General features: G+C 42.6%; 1 protein-coding gene across 2 annotated transcripts in view; it reads right to left on the bottom strand.

Moving 5' to 3' along the window:
* HIP1R (huntingtin interacting protein 1 related) overlaps positions 1 to 19,603 on the bottom strand; it is a 2,955,354-nt gene that overhangs the window by 2,427,804 nt on the left and 507,947 nt on the right. For both annotated transcript variants that reach the window (XM_044068914.1, XM_044068915.1), the window contains exon 2: positions 11,800 to 11,863. In XM_044068914.1, coding sequence (XP_043924849.1) covers positions 11,800 to 11,863 — 64 coding nt within the window. The remainder of the gene's footprint in view (positions 1 to 11,799; positions 11,864 to 19,603) is intronic.

The following is a 19,603-nucleotide window of genomic DNA, read 5'->3' as shown; positions in this document are numbered from 1 at the left end:
TAAACCCGCATTTCGAACATTTTTTAAAGCCCGAAGGCCTAGGGTTTTGAGACATGATGTTACACAATTCTAGTCACTTTGACAGGAAAGTAAACAACTAAATTCTTACCAATGATAAAGCTAAGCTTACAATTATAGCTTAATGTAAACACTTCCTGTAAAAAAGGACAGGGAACTCTAAACCAACTATAGAATTACTAGAGACCCTGTAAAGTATTAAAGGTTGACAGTCCGGGAAGGCCCTGGATGGAGGGGGGCCGAAAACAAACTCAACCCAATCACACACAACAATTTTACAATCCAATCGTACACAAATGTTAGCGATAGCCGTTAAAACAGCTTTTGTGAGCAAAAACAGCAAAAAACTGACAGAAAAGGTAGTTAATAAAAACTACTCAGCCCAGCCAGCTCGAGACCACGTCTTCGCAGGGAAGCGGCAAACGAGATCTGGGGGACTGGTAGTGGTGCATCCTGGGATATAGTAAGCTCAGCCAATAAGAGACTTCGCTCTTTGGCATAAGCGTGCCGAGTCGGAGCCGAGGGATCGGCTCCGAACCCATCATTCAGAATGTAGGCGAGATAGGATCACATAACATCCTGTATCCCATGCTAGCGAGTGATACTGTGCTGTGAACCTGTATCCCATGCTAGCGAGTGATACTGTGCTGTGAACCTGTATCCCATGCTAGCGAGTGATACTGTGCTGTGAACCTGTATCCCATGCTAGCGAGTGAGACTGTGCTGTGAACCTGTATCCCATGCTAGCGAGTGACACTGTGCTGTGAACCTGTATCCCATGCTAGCGAGTGAGACTGTGCTGTGAACCTGTATCCCATGCTAGCGAGTGAGACTGTGCTGTGAACCTGTATCCCATGCTAGCGAGTGAGACTGTGCTGTGAACCTGTATCCCATGCTAGCGAGTGAGACTGTGCTGTGAACCTGTATCCCATGCTAGCGAGTGAAACTGTGCTGTGAACCTGTATCCCATGCTAGCGAGTGAGACTGTGCTGTGAACCTGTATCCCATGCTAGCAGGTGAGACTGTGCTGTGAACCTGTATCCCATGCTAGCGAGTGAGACTGTGCTGCGAACCTGTATCCCATGCTAGCGAGTGAGACTGTGCTGTGAACCTGTATCCCATGCTAGCGAGTGATACTGTGCTGTGAACCTGTATCCCATGCTAGCGAGTGACACTGTGCTGTGAACCTGTATCCCATGCTAGCGAGTGATACTGTGCTGTGAACCTGTATCCCATGCTAGCGAGTGATACTGTGCTGTGAACCTGTATCCCATGCTAGCGAGTGATACTGTGCTGTGAACCTGTATCCCATGCTAGCGAGTGATACTGTGCTGTGAACCTGTATCCCATGCTAGCGAGTGAGACTGTGCTGTGAACCTGTATCCCATGCTAGCGAGTGAGACTGTGCTGTGAACCTGTATCCCATGCTAGCGAGTGAGACTGTGCTGTGAACCTGTATCCCATGCTAGCGAGTGAGACTGTGCTGTGAACCTGTATCCCATGCTAGCGAGTGAGACTGTGCTGTGAACCTGTATCCCATGCTAGCGAGTGATACTGTGCTGTGAACCTGTATCCCATGCTAGCGAGTGAGACTGTGCTGTGAACCTGTATCCCATGCTAGCGAGTGAAACTGTGCTGTGAACCTGTATCCCATGCTAGCGAGTGATACTGTGCTGTGAACCTGTATCCCATGCTAGCGAGTGAGACTGTGCTGTGAACCTATATCCCATGCTAGCGAGTGAGACTGTGCTGTGAACCTGTATCCCATGCTAGCGAGTGATACTGTGCTGTGAACCTATATCCCATGCTAACGAGTGAGACTGTGCTGTGAACCTGTATCCCATGCTAGCGAGTGAGACTGTGCTGTGAACCTGTATCCCATGCTAGCGAGTGATACTGTGCTGTGAACCTGTATCCCATGCTAGCAGGTGAGACTGTGCTGTGAACCTGTATCCCATGCTAGCGAGTGAGACTGTGCTGTGAACCTGTATCCCATGCTAGCGAGTGAGACTGTGCTGTGAACCTGTATCCCATGCTAGCGAGTGATACTGTGCTGTGAACCTGTATCCCATGCTAGCGAGTGAGACTGTGCTGTGAACCTGTATCCCATGCTAGCGAGTGATACTGTGCTGTGAACCTGTATCCCATGCTAGCAGGTGAGACTGTGCTGTGAACCTATATCCCATGCTAGCGAGTGAGATTGTGCTGTGAACCTGTAATCCCATGCTAGCGAGTGATACTGTGCTGTGAACCTATATCCCATGCTAGCGAGTGAGACTGTGCTGTGAACCTGTATCCCATGCTAGCGAGTGAGACTGTGCTGTGAACCTATATCCCATGCTAGCGAGTGAGACTGTGCTGTGAACCTGTATCCCATGCTAGCGAGACTGTGCTGTGAACCTGTATCCCATGCTAGCGAGTGAGACTGTGCTGTGAACCTGTATCCCATGCTAGCGAGTGAAACTGTGCTGTGAACCTGTATCCCATGCTAGCGAGTGATACTGTGCTGTGAACCTGTATCCCATGCTAGCGAGTGAGACTGTGCTGTGAACCTGTATCCCATGCTAGCGAGTGAGACTGTGCTGTGAACCTGTATCCCATGCTAGCGAGTGAGACTGTGCTGTGAACCTGTATCCCATGCTAGCGAGTGACACTGTGCTGTGAACCTGTATCCCATGCTAGCGAGTGATACTGTGCTGTGAACCTATATCCCATGCTAGCGAGTGAGACTGTGCTGTGAACCTGTATCCCATGCTAGCGAGTGAGACTGTGCTGTGAACCTGTATCCCATGCTAGCGAGTGAGACTGTGCTGTGAACCTGTATCCCATGCTAGCGAGTGATACTGTGCTGTGAACCTATATCCCATGCTAGCGAGTGAGACTGTGCTGTGAACCTGTATCCCATGCTAGCGAGTGAGACTGTGCTGTGAACCTGTATCCCATGCTAGCGAGTGAGACTGTGCTGTGAACCTGTATCCCATGCTAGCGAGTGAGACTGTGCTGTGAACCTGTATCCCATGCTAGCGAGTGAGACTGTGCTGTGAACCTGTATCCCATGCTAGCGAGTGAGACTGTGCTGTGAACCTGTATCCCATGCTAGCGAGTGATACTGTGCTGTGAACCTGTATCCCATGCTTACAGAGTGAGACTGTGCTGTGAACCTGTATCCCATGCTAGCGAGTGAGACTGTGCTGTGAACCTGTATCCCATGCTAGCGATTGAGACTGTGCTGTGAACCTGTATCCCATGCTAGCGAGTGAGACTGTGCTGTGAACCTGTATCCCATGCTAGCAAGTGAGACTGTGCTGTGAACCTGTATCCCATGCTAGCAAGTGATACTGTGCTGTGAACCTATATCCCATGCTAGCGAGTGACACTGTGCTGTGAACCTGTATCCCATGCTAGCGAGTGAGACTGTGCTGTGAACCTGTATCCCATGCTAGCAAGTGATACTGTGCTGTGAACCTATATCCCATGCTAGCGAGTGAGACTGTGCTGTGAACCTGTATCCCATGCTAGCGAGTGAGACTGTGCTGTGAACCTGTATCCCATGCTAGCAAGTGAGACTGTGCTGTGAACCTGTATCCCATGCTAGCAAGTGATACTGTGCTGTGAACCTATATCCCATGCTAGCGAGTGACACTGTGCTGTGAACCTGTATCCCATGCTAGCGAGTGAGACTGTGCTGTGAACCTGTATCCCATGCTAGCAAGTGATACTGTGCTGTGAACCTATATCCCATGCTAGCGAGTGAGACTGTGCTGTGAACCTGTATCCCATGCTAGCAAGTGAGACTGTGCTGTGAACCTGTATCCCATGCTAGCAAGTGATACTGTGCTGTGAACCTATATCCCATGCTAGCGAGTGAGACTGTGCTGTGAACCTGTATCCCATGCTAGCGAGTGAGACTGTGCTGTCAACCTGTATCCCATGCTAGCAAGTGAGACTGTGCTGTGAACCTGTATCCCATGCTAGCAAGGCTAGGTCTGCAAAGGGGGTACAACCTGGTTCTCCCTTGCTTAATGATATATCACATATCTGTGGTAATGTCTTTAACAACATTTATTTTATTTTATTTATTTATTTATTTTATTTTACATTTGTTTACCGGGCTAGTCCAACTGGAAATAAATCCGTTTTCAGTAGAGGCCCGGGGAGAAAAGCTCCGCAATGGTTAATACAAAAATTAATTTACATAATGAAAATACAATTTTGTAAAGGGTACATAAGCAGGGAGAACAAAATACAAACAGAACAATTTAACAATAATGAAAAAAATGGAGGAAATAGAAAAATAAAATTAAGAGAGGTCAACATACAGGAGGTGATAGAAAATGAAGGATCTGGAGATGAGAGAAAAGAGAAGAACAATTAGTGGGCAACATGAAGAAAGGCAGGGGATAAAGGATTTAGTCTGGTTTGGTACATGGACATAGCCAGTGAGTGTTAAAGTATTGTTTAAGGTTAGTTTTGAATTGGTGGGGAGAGGTAGCTAGTCTTAGGTTGTTTGGAAGGGCGTTCCATAGTTTTCCGATGGAATTGGCAAAAAGAGCATCACCACCTGAATTATTGGATTTCGTTGTATGAACCAGGACACTATTAGAGGATCTAAGACTATTTAGATTGGAGTAGGGGGTTAAAAGTTTGTGTAGTGAGGGTTTTTTTTCTGGCTCTTTGATAATTTTATAAGCTTCAGTAAGTTGGTTAAACTTGAGAAGGTTGGGGAGTTCTAACCAGCCTAGTTTTCTTAGGTTAACGCAATGATGAGTACGATAAGGTTTGCCAGTTACAAATTTGGCAATATGGTTATAAGCTACAGAGAGTTTGTTGAGCTCAGTTTTTTTGAGGAAGGAAAGTATCGGAGAAGCGTAAAGTAGGGTGGAGAGCAGGTGAGTACGTGCTATAGTTAGTTTAGTATGGGGCGTAAGAAAGTTCTTAATTCTATACATGGAACCAAGTTTCTTGTTAACAGTTTTTATAGTTTACATGAACGTGTACCAGGGACCAAGAATAATTCAGAGAGTTCAGTGCCTTGATCAGGGCACGCATCTCTTTTACATTTATGTGCTTGTATCTGTCTTTGGTGTCCCATACACCTTGTACTTTTATCCCTTCTGAAACTGCTCCCCAAGCAAAGTCCAAGGCATCTCTGGTGACTGACTGCTTTGGAACAGGGAGGGAGAAAAAAAAACCCAGAATTAAGGATATTTGATATCTCCACCAAATGATTTTACTTCTAACAAAGCCAGCACTGGGATTTGAAAAGGCAAAAGGTGTTGGAGCTGGGACCACAGAAACATCAGACATTACTCTTTTCTCATACAGACTCTTGCTGGGGGTATCATGAGAATCAATGCCATGAGACTCAGTATCCTGTGGTATTCCATCTCGGTGACTAAAGTCTGTGTGGAAAACCTTAAAAAGAGATCTAGACACAGATCTATTTTTTTTCCTGTGGTAGAAAAACTCTTTCAACTGAGGTGTCTAGCAGACATCTGAGGAGCATAATCCTGTAGGAAGGAGTCAAAAATTACTTTTGAATGTTCTCTTGGAATCCTAGCTTGTGTGCGAGATCTCTCATCCAAGTGAGAGATTCCTGACCCTTTAAAAATACTCTATAAAGATACACAAATTGTCTAAGTATAGAAAAATGTATATATCCTGTAGCCTGCAACGAGCTCTAGCTGAAGCTAGACAAGTTGTGAACACGATGCAGTGGAAAGTCCAAACGGTAAGGCAGATAATGTGATCCAGACACACAGAGCCTTAAGAAACACCTGAAGTCTGGATGAATAGGGATGTGATGATATGTATCTTTTAAATCTAGTATTACCAGGAAACTTGAATTAGGAATACAAGGTAACAGATAATGAAGTGACATCATTTTGAACTTGGGCACTATCACAAACAAGTTTAAGAAAGAAAGATCCAGAATTGGCCTCCAAGCATTTTCTTTCTTTGACACTAAAACATACTTGCATAAAATCCTTTCCCCACCTGGGAAAGAGGAACTGGTTCCATCACTCCCTAGGGCAGCATGTGATGAATATAAGTGGAAGAGAGTCTGGTATGGTGGATGAGGAATTACCCTCCCCCCAAAGGAGGAAGTTCCAGTCAATGTCATCCAGGATGATTTTCAGATTCCATTTGTCAGAAAGTATCATTTGTCAAAAATTAAAGTGAAGATTTAGGCTTTGTGGAAGGGTAAGGGGGCTCCCAGGGTCAGGGTGTGGGTGGGGACAAGGTCCCATGAATAGTCATTCTGACTTGTTGGACTGTCCTTGGTTTCAGGGTGTTCCTGAATTCCTTTTGGAAACTTTTTGCCATTTCTTGTCTTTATCAGTATTTTGTTGAGGCTGTTTAGTTTGGTATATTTTTTTTTTGTCAAACTTGATGAGGGGTTGGAGAATACTTTAGAACATTTGGAAAAGGAGGGATGGAAAATCTTAGAAGATATTCTCTTATCAATTCACCCCTTTCATTGCACTTTTTGAATACCTCTGCAGCAAAGGAACCAAAAACTAAATCTCTATCCAAAGGAGAATTTAAAATGTCATTAACATCCTTGGGAGGGTCTGAAAATGTAGCCAAGTAAAACTCCTCAAAGCAGCAACAGTGGTCATAGCCCTGTAAGAAGCATCAACTGAGTGATATACACACTATAAACAATAAATAGTGAAACGTGCAATACAAGAAACTAAATCATTTCAAACATATTTATCCTCATAAGACAGCATATAAAACATTCGTGATATTTTCACAATTAGTTGCAACAAGCTTTAGCATACGAGACTCACCATTCGAAGCTCTGAAAATCGAAGTTACAGACACATGCACCTTCTCCTTTATCAAAGTTACAGATGCGTGCACTTTTTCCTTTATCGAAGTTACAGACTCACTTTTTCCTTTATCGAAGTTACAGACGCATGCACTTTCTCCTTTATCAAGGTTACAGACACATGCACTTTCTCCTTTATCGAAGTTACAGACGCACTTTTTCCTTTACTTCTCAATAATCTTCCCATTCTTGTCAAAGTGTAGGATTGTAATTGACAAAATGTTTAACAGCAGTAGGATTAACTAAAGCTGTAGCTTACGGAATACAATGCCCCTTTCGGCATGTACCTCGCAAAGCACATGCAGCAGCTGGGAGAGACCACAGAGACTTCTCACCCAGAGAATCCAGGGCCTTGAACATCTACCCAACACACAGCCCACACATGTCCAGTCCCTCTACTCAGTCTCCTACAGACTCCTGAGAGGCGACCTCTGTCTGGCATACAAAGCAATCTCAGACCTCGCCCCGATGGGACTGCTGCATATCTGCAAGTCAAACTTCACTCAAGTAACCCACACGCGAGATCTCAACCTGGTCTGAGACATCAATAGGACTTGTTGGCAGGACAGATTTGTGTCCCAGAGACTCTCCCTTCTGTGGAATAGACTCCCTCTCCACGTAAAGCAGAGTATCTCTTTAAACCCTTTTAAGCGCAACCTGGATAACTGGATGGAGAACAGAAAATACACACCTGGGATTCCAACTATGTCCCTGCTGGACAGTGGCACAGGGTGCTGACTTTATGGGCTAAATTCTTGGCTAGGCTTGTAACAGGCCTTAGGGCCAATAGCCAAGTAACTTCCTATGATCTTATGATCGTATGATCCTGCTGGGTCTGGTTTGCGAAGAGTATATAAAAAACTTAAAAGACTGAATTACTTTATATATTCTATTTGCCTTTTAGGTGCAGCAGGCTGACTGTCAAGGAAATTGCAAGCAGAGACATGCATCCTCCAAAGCTGACAGAAATGGAGGAATGGGTGAAGGTTCTGGAAATTCATTTTGCAACAGCTCATAGCATTTTATGAAGGACTGAGAAGCCTCATTGTTCTCTCACTGATACCACTGGCACATTCTTCAAATAGTTTCAGAAAAAAGGGAAACCCCCACAAGAAGTATCAAAAACTAAGTTCTCATCAGAGTCTGAATCAGAAATCTGAGGAGAAAACCATGTATCTGACCCTTCATCTTCTTGTCCAAATTCAGAATCTTGAATCTCTTCCGGAAAAGAGGTATCACTCTTTCTTTTATGAGAGACTACATTATAAAAAGGATCAATAGCCTGAATTAAATTAAATCCTGAGACAGAGCCAGTAAACTACTCCTGTCCTAGGAAATTTGACGAGGAGCTGGTGTGTGTTTAGTTTTGTATGTCTTTTTGACATGAAGAATGGGGTCAATAGTGCTATTAGTGGCAGCAGTAGCTTCACCAGGGATGGGCACAGCATTCTGACTACACAGGGAAGTCTTCCCTATGCCCTTTCCCAGGTCAGACATGAGTGGCTCTATCCTGCCCACTGAGGGAACCTCAATAACTGCAGAGGACGTGGCTTACTCCTTGGTTTATATTGGCTGTAGGTGTTATACTAGAAGGAGCCTGGGTAAAGGATGAGTGTCCGAGGAACAACTGATGGTCATAGCAGAGGCACCCACCTGTAGTTGAGGTAAAATGCTAGCCTGCTGTGGTGGCAAAAGCTGTTTGCTTAACATTTCTGTGTGTGCCTGAAAGAAGGACTGAATGTGGGACTGTTAACTTGTTTCACAGTGAAGCAAAAAATGGTACTTTACCTGTGAAAACAAGCAAAGAAAACAGTAAAACTTAAATGGCTTTAAAAGTCACTTTTTTCACAAAAAAACACATTTTTCCCCACAAAAAATGTTTTCCGTCAGGATACAACCCATATAGCCAAAGCTACTGCAACTAGTAACAGATACAATGAACATCAATGAATGGTGGCGGTGTAATGCTCCTGCATAAATCCAACTAGTAACAGATACATACGATGAACATCAATGAATGGTGACGGTGTAATGCTCCTGCATAAATCCAACTGGTAACAGATACGATGAACATCAATGAATGGTGGCGGTGTAATGCTCCTGCATAAATCCAGCTAGTAACAGATACGATGAACATCAATGAATGGTGGCGGTGTAATGCTCCTGCATAAATCCAACTAGTAACAGATACGGTGAACATCAATGAATGGTGGCGGTGTAATGCTCCTGCAGAAATCCAACTAGTAACAGATACGATGAACATCAATGAATGGTGGTGGTGTAATGCTCCTGCATAAATCCAACTAGTAACAGATACGATGAACATCAATGAATGGTGGAGGTGTAATGCTCCTACATAAATCCACAATTAACTTGTCTGTAGTCGCGCAGCCCATCCTCTGTACAGATCATAAGCTGAACTGGATTCAAACTAAACCGTCACTCAAATCATCTCCCCCATATATTCTATTTGTGCACCTTTGACCTTTGCTGCAATTACAAATGCCAAGCTCTTCTGCATAGCATATTATCTAAGACAACTCCTAACAATATTACTGGCCTATCTCCCCTTGGCAAAATATTTGACAAAAATAACTTGTGCCACACTCAGCTTACATTTGGAACAATATTATTTGCTCTCAAACAAACAGCAGGATATGGAAGTGTTACAAGTGCTAGTTTCACAGACCTGACCAGAGATTTTAACATGGTGGACCACTCAGTATTACTAGTCCCTCTTCTACATACTGGAATTAGCACTGAAGCCGCACAGCGATTCACAGACTTCCTGACCAACAAATCTCCTCCTATCTAATATTGCCTACACTCACTCAGGCATACCACAGGGATCAATGTTTGCCATTTATATAAATAAATTACCCTTTGACCTACCCCCATTTACAACTTCTCTTATATGCTGATGGCATGGTTATCTACACATCCAACCCAGCACAACAGGTAATCCAAATCCAACTACAAACTGCACCTGAGCTAAACCACTAGCTGACCTCCAAAAAGCATTTCCTTAACCCTCTCAGACTCAAAAGACTTTACAAAATTCCCAGCTCCCTGAAGCTTTTGGACCAGCACAAAAACTTTACAGATACTACCACTTCATTTAGATACCTAGGCATCTGGTCGACTGATCTTGTAAGTTTCATGAGCACATCAGAAACTTAGATCTGCAAAAAACTAACTCCTTTTCTAGGCTCAGAAATATCTAAATTTCTCCATCACCACCTAGGGCAGCCATTATGAAATATATCCCACTTGCATAATGTGAGTATGGCTTACCCTTTTTGCCACCTTCTCTGGTACAAATACACAAACACTACAGACCTTGTCTAATAAAATATGTCACTTCATCAGTGACTGTCCTCGTCTTCAACATTAGTACCTGACTTAGTCCAAGGCTCACTGGCTCCAAGTACAAGCCATATCTAACCTACTGCTGGGCTCCTAACTATTTCTTCACTAATCACTATCACCTAAACTTACAACCTCAGAAGCTAAGGTACAAGTAAGCCCTATACTCTAAACCTCACCTAAACTACACGCTTCTGACTCTGGTTTCACTATGTGCTCCAAAACTGTGTCAATATCCTCACTACCTCACCGGGCATACTAACTATGCTAAGTTCTGGCCCCAACTCTGTCAAATGCAACTGTCAGAATAGCTGACTTATCAGAAAGCCACTACTACTTTACACTAGGTTAATTCGTCACAAGGTCACCTCATTTACACTGCCATTCTATTGGGTAATTCGTCACAAGGTCACCTCATTTACACTGCCATTCTATTGGGTAATTCGTCACAAGGTCACCTCATTTACACTGCCATTCTATTGGGTAATTCGTCACAAGGTCACCTCATTTACACTGCCATTCTATTGGGTAATTCGTCACAAGGTGACCTCATTTACACTGCCATTCTATTGGGTAATTCGTCACAAGGTCACCTCATTTACACTGCCATTCTATTGGGTAATTCGTCACAAGGTCACCTCATTTACACTGCCATTCTATTGGGTAATTCGTCACAAGGTCACCTCATTTACACTGCCATTCTATTGGGTAATTCGTCACAAGGTCACCTCACTTACACTGCCATTCTATTGGGTAATTCGTCACAAGGTCACCTCATTTACACTGCCATTCTATTGGGTAATTCGTCACAAGGTCACCTCATTTACACTGCCATTCTATTGGGTAATTCGTCACAAGGTCACCTCATTTACACTGCCATTCTATTGGGTAATTCGTCACAAGGTCACCTCATTTACACTGCCATTCTATTGGGTAATTCGTCACAAGGTCACCTCATTTACACTGCTATTCTATTGGTTACCACTACGCTTCTGCATCTTTATTTTCTTGCTCGATGTTATATTCCAACTTTCACCTTTCCCAACCCCTATCTCTTTGGACTCTGTCTTTACAATTATTTCTTGTTTTGTCCTCTAAGCATCTTGTATCACCCCCTATGATTTCAAGGCTATACCAGTTTCTCATATTCTCTTCTTGCTAATGATCCTATTCAAGTCTTTTGCTTGTAGCATGTACACCTCAATTTGGTCTAAGGTTTATACACAGCACTTCTCTCTCTTTTTAAACTAGCTTGTATTACACTTGCGACTATTACTGATTGCAACTGTTACATTTTTGTTGCTACTATTGTGAATGCAAACCCATGGTCATACCATAGTCTGTGATCCACCCCAGTAACCAAAGTGTAAATCAATAAATATTTATCTTCGGAAACATTTCCTTTTATGAAATCATCCACTCTGAAGTTAGAAACATTTTTTAAAACATTTAAGAAAAAATAAATGAACCCAAAATACTGTGAGCAAATGATTAAGAAAATAATTAACGGTATAAGAAATGTCCACAGTGATGATTTTCAGGGTGTTTAGCAAATCGCTCATCTCGTAAAAGGATACTACGTGCATGTTTCTCTTTGACAGGAGCTTCTTGAGCAGTGATAGCTTTGCTAATGCTAGCAGCCTAAAAGACAAAAACAAAGATGAAGATGTCAGCAACAGGCTAATAATAATGGTCTTTTTTCAGGCTACTGATAAACATGTTAAAGAATACAGTACCATTTTAATGTCTGCACAATAGGGTTTTTGTTTTTACTAATTAACTAAATTCAGCACCACAGACTGACCACATGACTTGGCATTATCATGACGAAGATGTCTGTTAATTCATTCTTACCTCTCCGAAGTGTGTCCAAATCCCTGTGACTCTGCAAAGGACCAATGCCATGCTGTTAGCCATCTGATCCAGAGCTTACAACGTATCATGTACTCTTAGAAAATGTATATGCACAGAATGGAATATAGTACAAATGCCTCACGTAGACGGATCTCTATAGCAATGGTCAATAATCCCTAAGCACATAACCATGTGATACGCACAGAATGGAATAAAGCACAGATGCCTCATGTAGACTGCCCTGTTACAATGCTTAATAATCACAGAGCACATAAGCCCCTGATATGCACAGAATGGAATATAGTACAGATGCCTCATGTAGACTGATCTCTATAGCAATGGTCAATAATCACTAAGCACATAACCATGTGATACGCACAGAATGGAATAAAGCACAGATGCCTCATGTAGACTGCCCTGTTACAATGCTTAATAATCACAGAGCACATAAGCCCCTGATATGCACAGAATGGAATATAGTACAGATGTCTCATGTAGACTGATCTCTATAGCCATGGTTAATATTCATTAAGCACATAACCCTGTGATATGCACAGAATGGAATAAAGCACAGATGCCTCATGTAGACTGCCCTGGTATAGCAATGCTTAAAAATTACTGAGCACATAAGCCCCTGATATGCGCAGAAAGGAATAAAGTACAGATGCCTCATGTAGACTGATCTCTATAGCCATGGTTAATATTCATTAAGCACATAACCCTGTGATATGCACAGAATGGAATAAAGCACAGATGCCTCATGTAGACTGCCCTGGTATAGCAATGCTTTAAAATTACTGAGCACATAACCCCCTGATATGCACAGAAAGGAATATAGTACAGATGCCTAATGTAGACTGCCCTGCTACAGCAATGCTTAATAATCACTGAGCACATAAGCCCCTGATATGCACAGAATGGGATATAGTACAGATGCCTCATGTACTCTGCCCTGGCATAGCAATGCTTAAAAATCACTGAGCACATAAACCCCTGATATGCACTGAACGGAATATAGTACAGATGCCTCATGTAGACTGCCCTGCTACAGCAATGCTTAATAATCACTGAGCACATAAGCCCCTGATATGCACAGAATGGGATATAGTACAGATGCCTCATGTACTCTGCTCTGGCATAGCAATGCTTAAAAATCACTGAGCACATAAACCCCTGATATGCACTGAACGGAATATAGTACAGATGCCTTGTGTAGACTGCTCTGCTACAGCAATGCTTAATAATAACGGAGCACATAAGCCCCTGACATGCACTGAACGGAATATAGTGCAAGATGCCTCATGTAGACTGCTCTGCTACAACAATGCTTAATAATCACTGAGCACATAAGCCCCTGACATGCACTGAATGGAATATAGTATAGATGCCTCGTGTAGACTGCTCTGCTACAACAATGCTTAATAATCACGGAGCACATAAGCCCCAGACATGCACTGAACGGAATATAGTACAGATGCCTCGTGTAGACTGCTCTGCTACAACAATGCTTAATAATCACGGAGCACATAAGCCCCTGACATATAGTACAGATGCCTCATGTAGACTGCTCTGCTACAGCAATGCTTAATAATCACGGAGCACATAAGCCCCTGACATATAGTACAGATGCTTCGTGTAGACTGCTCTGCTACAACAATGCTTAATAATCACGGAGCACATAAGCCCCTGACATATAGTACAGATGCCTCATGTAGACTGCTCTGCTACAACAATGCTTAATAATCACGGAGCACATAAGCCCCTGACATATAGTACAGATGCCTCATGTAGACTGCTCTGCTACAGCAATGCTTAATAATCACGGAGCACATAAGCCCCTGACATATAGTACAGATGCCTCATGTAGACTGCTCTGCTACGGCAATGCTTAATAATCACGGAGCACATAAGCCCCTGACATATAGTACAGATGCCTCGTGTAGACTGCTCTGCTACAACAATGCTTAATAATCACGGAGCACATAAGCCCCTGACATATAGTACAGATGCCTCATGTAGACTGCTCTGCTACAACAATGCTTAATAATCACGGAGCACATAAGCCCCTGACATATAGTACAGATGCCTCATGTAGACTGCTCTGCTACAACAATGCTTAATAATCACGGAGCACATAAGCCCCTGACATATAGTACAGATGCCTCATGTAGACTGCTCTGCTACAACAATGCTTAATAATCACGGAGCACATAAGCCCCTGACATATAGTACAGATGCCTCATGTAGACTGCTCTGCTACAACAATGCTTAATAATCACGGAGCACATAAGCCCCTGACATATAGTACAGATGCCTCATGTAGACTGCTCTGCTACAGCAATGCTTAATAATCACGGAGCACATAAGCCCCTGACATATAGTACAGATGCCTCATGTAGACTGCTCTGCTACAGCAATGCTTAATAATCACGGAGCACATAAGCCCCTGACATATAGTACAGATGCCTCGTGTAGACTGCTCTGCTACAGCAATGCTTAATAATCACGGAGCACATAAGCCCCTGACATATAGTACAGATGCCTCGTGTAGACTGCTCTGCTACAGCAATGCTTAATAATCACGGAGCACATAAGCCCCTGACATATAGTACAGATGCCTCATGTAGCCTGCTCTGCTACGGCAATGCTTAATAATCACGGAGCACATAAGCCCCTGACATGCACTGAATGGAATATAGTACAGATGCCTCATGTAGACTGCTCTGCTACAACAATGCTTAATAATCACGGAGCACATATGCCCCAGACATGCACTGAACGGAATATAGTACAGATGCCTCATGTAGACTGCTCTGCTACAACAATGCTTAATAATCACGGAGCACATAAGCCCCTGACATATAGTACAGATGCCTCACGTAGACTGCTCTGCTACAACAATGCTTAATAATCACGGAGCACATAAGCCCCTGACATATAGTACAGATGCCTCGTGTAGACTGCTCTGCTACAACAGTGCTTAATAATCACGGAGCACATAAGCCCCTGACATATAGTACAGATGCCTCACGTAGACTGCTCTGCTACAACAATGCTTAATAATCACGGAGCACATAAGCCCCTGACATATAGTACAGATGCCTCATGTAGACTGCTCTGCTACAGCAATGCTTAATAATCACGGAGCACATAAGCCCCTGACATATAGTACAGATGCCTCATGTAGACTGCGTTGCTATGGCAATGCTTAATAATCACGGAGCACATAAGCCCCTGACATATAGTACAGATGCCTCATGTAGACTGCTCTGCTACAACAATGCTTAATAATCACGAAGCACATAAGCCCCTGACATATAGTACAGATGCCTCGTGTAGACTGCGTTGCTACAGCAATGCTTAATAATCACGGAGCACATAAGCCCCTGACATATAGTACAGATGCCTCATGTAGACTGCTCTGCTACGGCAATGCTTAATAATCACGGAGCACATAAGCCCCTGACATATAGTACAGATGCCTCATGTAGACTGCGTTGCTACAGCAATGCTTAATTACTGAGCACATACGCCCCTGATACCAGGACTGCTGCATCAGATGCATTACCTTAAGCAATGCAAAACAAGCACCTTTGCTAACACAGAGGCTATTAACTGCAGAGTTCCCTTAAATCATTAAGAAATCCATGGATTTTTCATACCTTGTATTGCTCAAGAATGCAAAAAAAAAAAAGAATCATACTTTGTGCACAACTGCTTTCTCACAAGTGCTTTGTCAATTTTAAATTCCTTGCAGTATCCCTAAGCCTATTTATTCAGCAAAACAAGGATGTACAATAAGTCAACACAAGGAGCTGCAAACTGCATCATGCAATTTCTCAGCTACAAATTAGATTCTTCTATACGGCCTTCCTTTACTAGGCATGACCTTCTGAGGTGACCCAGGACACCTCTAAATATTTTACAGTAAAAAGATTACAAATTGAGTATCAAGAGCGGTAATGAACTCTACAGACCGCAAGCGACCTAAAAGGCAACACCGTGTAAAGCAGTAGCTGTGAAGAACACTCACCACACAGCACATGTAGATGGATATTTGTAAAGATGCAATGAGTGAGACAATCAGTTAGAAAGAATAGCTGAGACATCGGGCAAGTGAGTGTCAATCTTCAGAAAATTTCTAAGCCATCTCAAACTCTGATAAGGCAACAAAGAACACAGTGATACTGGATATAGTGTTCAAAACTTTGCAATTTAATGAGGGAAGGCACAAGACTCAGCCCAGTGCAGTTTACAAGACAAGTTTGGTAATTGTGTACCAAATTACAGAAGGTCATCCAGGCTAAGAGGTAAGTAGGAGAAAGGAAGTGACAAAACAATGTAACAGAACACTGAAGGTAACTATCAAAGTGGGTCGATCAAAGACTTTATATGCTACGCTGAAAAAAAGTAAACATAGAAACATTACCTGGCAACAGTTAGGTTGTTGTGTAACAGTGGGCCCTAAGATGCAATGTGACATTATTAATTGAAGGCAGGACAGCTGACCTGAGGAGAGAGAGAGAGAAAGTGTGCGTCTGTGTCTGTGCGTGTACGCATCTGGGAAGGCAAAAGAGCTGGCCTTTACCATAGGTATGCAGAGTACATCCAGTATACACCAGATTAACTTAACTACGGGGGTCCTACACATCTTCAGAGTGAATTAGCAGCTAGGGTGATATCTTAAGAATTGAAAGCCAGTAACCTGACACCCTTTCAACAGTGAAGATAGAAAATGGGTGAGTGATCAAGAAACCAGCACATGCACACACAAAAAGAAGCTTAATTAAGACCTTGTATTCCCACAGTCAGCTCAAAAATTTTCTCAGCAAGTCTGATCTCAAAGATCCAGTTAAGGAAAGAAAAAGAAAAATGACCTGTGAAGTCAATTAAATGAAATAGTAACAACTCTCCTTTAATTTCTGACAAACTGACACAGCAAAATACAAAGTAATAGGTCCCGCTGGAATAACGCGACAAGTTTACTTAAAGTGAACACACAGTGAAAAGTTTTTTGGTGACGGGTACAATTGATGGGCATTACTGCAGGCTCAGTAGAGGTACTGAAGTGAACTCTGTATGAGAGGTTCCTCAAACGTGGCAGAATATGAACCTCAATAATCTGGTGGCAGTGCTACTAAACAAGGATTTCAATAAATGAGGCCTCCCATAGCAAGAACCTTACTTATCAGCTTCATGAAGAAAAGCATTGGATTATAACTATATAAATACGTAAAATCTGAAACTTAACACCTATGCCAGCCAGCATGACATGATGTGAGCTCCAATGTATACAAACAAATGGAACTCTGCAAACAGTATCACACAGGACTTGACCATGCTCTTTTCAACATGTTTCTGCCTCCGCCAACCATCATTTAACCAGAAAACCCGCCATCAGTCTGCTCTCCTTCAGCTGTTTATTACCGTTCCCAGTTGTTGTCTTACCTTTAAGTGGACAGATACAGCTAACCCCCCGAAAGGAGTATCCAGAGATGCTACTGCAGAATGACAAACAGTTAGCCTTGTGAGATGACCCCCAAGCATGCACACCTGCACTACACTCAGATTAATGCGCTGCACACGCTGTTCCAATAAACCCAGCCATGAAGCAGCCACCAAAGCTCCCCTTCAACACCTGCCATTACATGCTTGGTCTGCTCCTCCTACATACAGACTCACTATCCCAGCCAGGACATGCTGCAGTACCTGATCTGCCAATCATCAGAAGCCACTAAATGTTTAAAAAATACTGAGTTAATTTAACTGCACCCTCTTCTTTTTGGAAATGTTTAACAGGAAGCTAAGGCTCCTGGAAAGGAAGCACATGACCTGTGCTGCCATTCAACACAGCACATCTAAGGATGCACTTAGCACCACACAATCAAAAACCATTGCAAGCAAATCAGAAAAAATACCATACCTATTCCCAAGACTGATGATTATTCCCCCTAGCAGTCCCTCAAGCAAAATACATTTTCTAAACGCAATTATGCAGTTTTCAGTCTTTGACCAGCTCGTTCAGCCACGAACTGAAAGACATCTAAAATAAATTCATTACAAAAGTCATGACTTTCAGATCATGAGATGCATCATAATTTCTATTTCTACTAAAATGTTTTGTTTACTCAATTATTCAAGGATAGCAATGTCTTTTGGCTTCTCCCATTAGGAGTCAGCAGATTGATTGGCAGTGGAGTGTTTACGGTGTTAAGTTGCCAGCCCGGCATCCAACCTTCACACAGAAGGCACACACACACACACACCTGCTGCATACCTTTAAAACGAACAACCACAGGGAGGACATGCAGACTCCGCAGAGAAGAAACTCCAGCCAAGAATGGAACCAAAGAACTTCTTGCTGTGAGGCGACAATGCTAACCGTTGCACAAGGCATAATGTATTGTCAAAGTAAGCCTGAGAGAATTCATTCACTTTTCACTCTTCATCTTTCCCAAACTAACAGTGGTCTAAAATTAGGGACATTAATCTGGCTATCAGATTAAAATGTTTACACTTAAAATAAATCAGAATCCAGAGCTCCAGAATTTGAAAAGTAAGTCCATAATTCAAGTTAGTAAGGCTACAGAGGAATTTAGCTGGTTCCAGATGACTTAGAAATACAACTCCCCCAACACACAAAGTGCAAACTTATTAAAGAAATGTACACATATGCGTACACACACACACACACACACACATATATATATATATATATATATATATATATATATATATGATAGATATATACATATGTACATAGAGATTTATAGATACATAAATAGATATACAGATATGTTTATAGAGATATATAGATAAATATACTCAGACACATACATAGACATACATTCATAGGCAAGTACTAGGCTAGCTGACCTTGCAGTCCATTTTAAGCCTAGCCAATTTCCCTTTTTGTCCTCAAAATAACCTAACTCATTTGGTTATAGATTTGCCTTATCCATCCCAGGTGAATAATAATTACACCTAATGAGAATTCCAGGATTATACCACAGAAAATCTGAGGGGACCCATAGGATACAGCATTTAGGAGCTGCCTATGTACATTAGTAGTACAGGGGGGCAGTCCTGTGTTAAATTTTCTGCTTCCCATCCACAGATCTAAGTTATGCTTGAAAACAGACAGGGATGAACTTTATTTTATGTGGCTGTAAAATCTGTTCCAGAGCAGCAGTATCTTCTGCGAGATAAATCTGCCCCTCCAAACCATTCTGTTGATGTTGAAGAAGAGGTTTAGATCTCTAGACCACGTATTTCTGACGCCATTTGACTTGCTGATGTGAATAAATCCATCAGTAATGGGTTGGAAAATGCCTTTTATGCCAGAGCTCACCTCTTAGCAGTCTGTAGCATACAGAAAATAGTGACAGGGGCTTTGAGTCTGTCCATGCAGGGCATGTTGTTTATGCCTTGTATTCTTTTAATAAGGTATTTCTGTAAGCATTTAAGTTGTTGCACGTGTCCGGACAGATACATGCTGAAGGGGGAATTATATTCAATGAGTGACCT

The sequence above is a fragment of the Protopterus annectens genome, chromosome 4.part0 (genome assembly GCF_019279795.1).
Source record: "Protopterus annectens isolate FY-2018-M chromosome 4.part0, PAN1.0, whole genome shotgun sequence".
Lineage (NCBI taxonomy): Eukaryota > Metazoa > Chordata > Ceratodontiformes > Protopteridae > Protopterus > Protopterus annectens.
The sequence above is the reverse complement of the archived record's forward strand: the minus strand, read 5'-3'. Positions and strand labels throughout refer to the sequence as shown.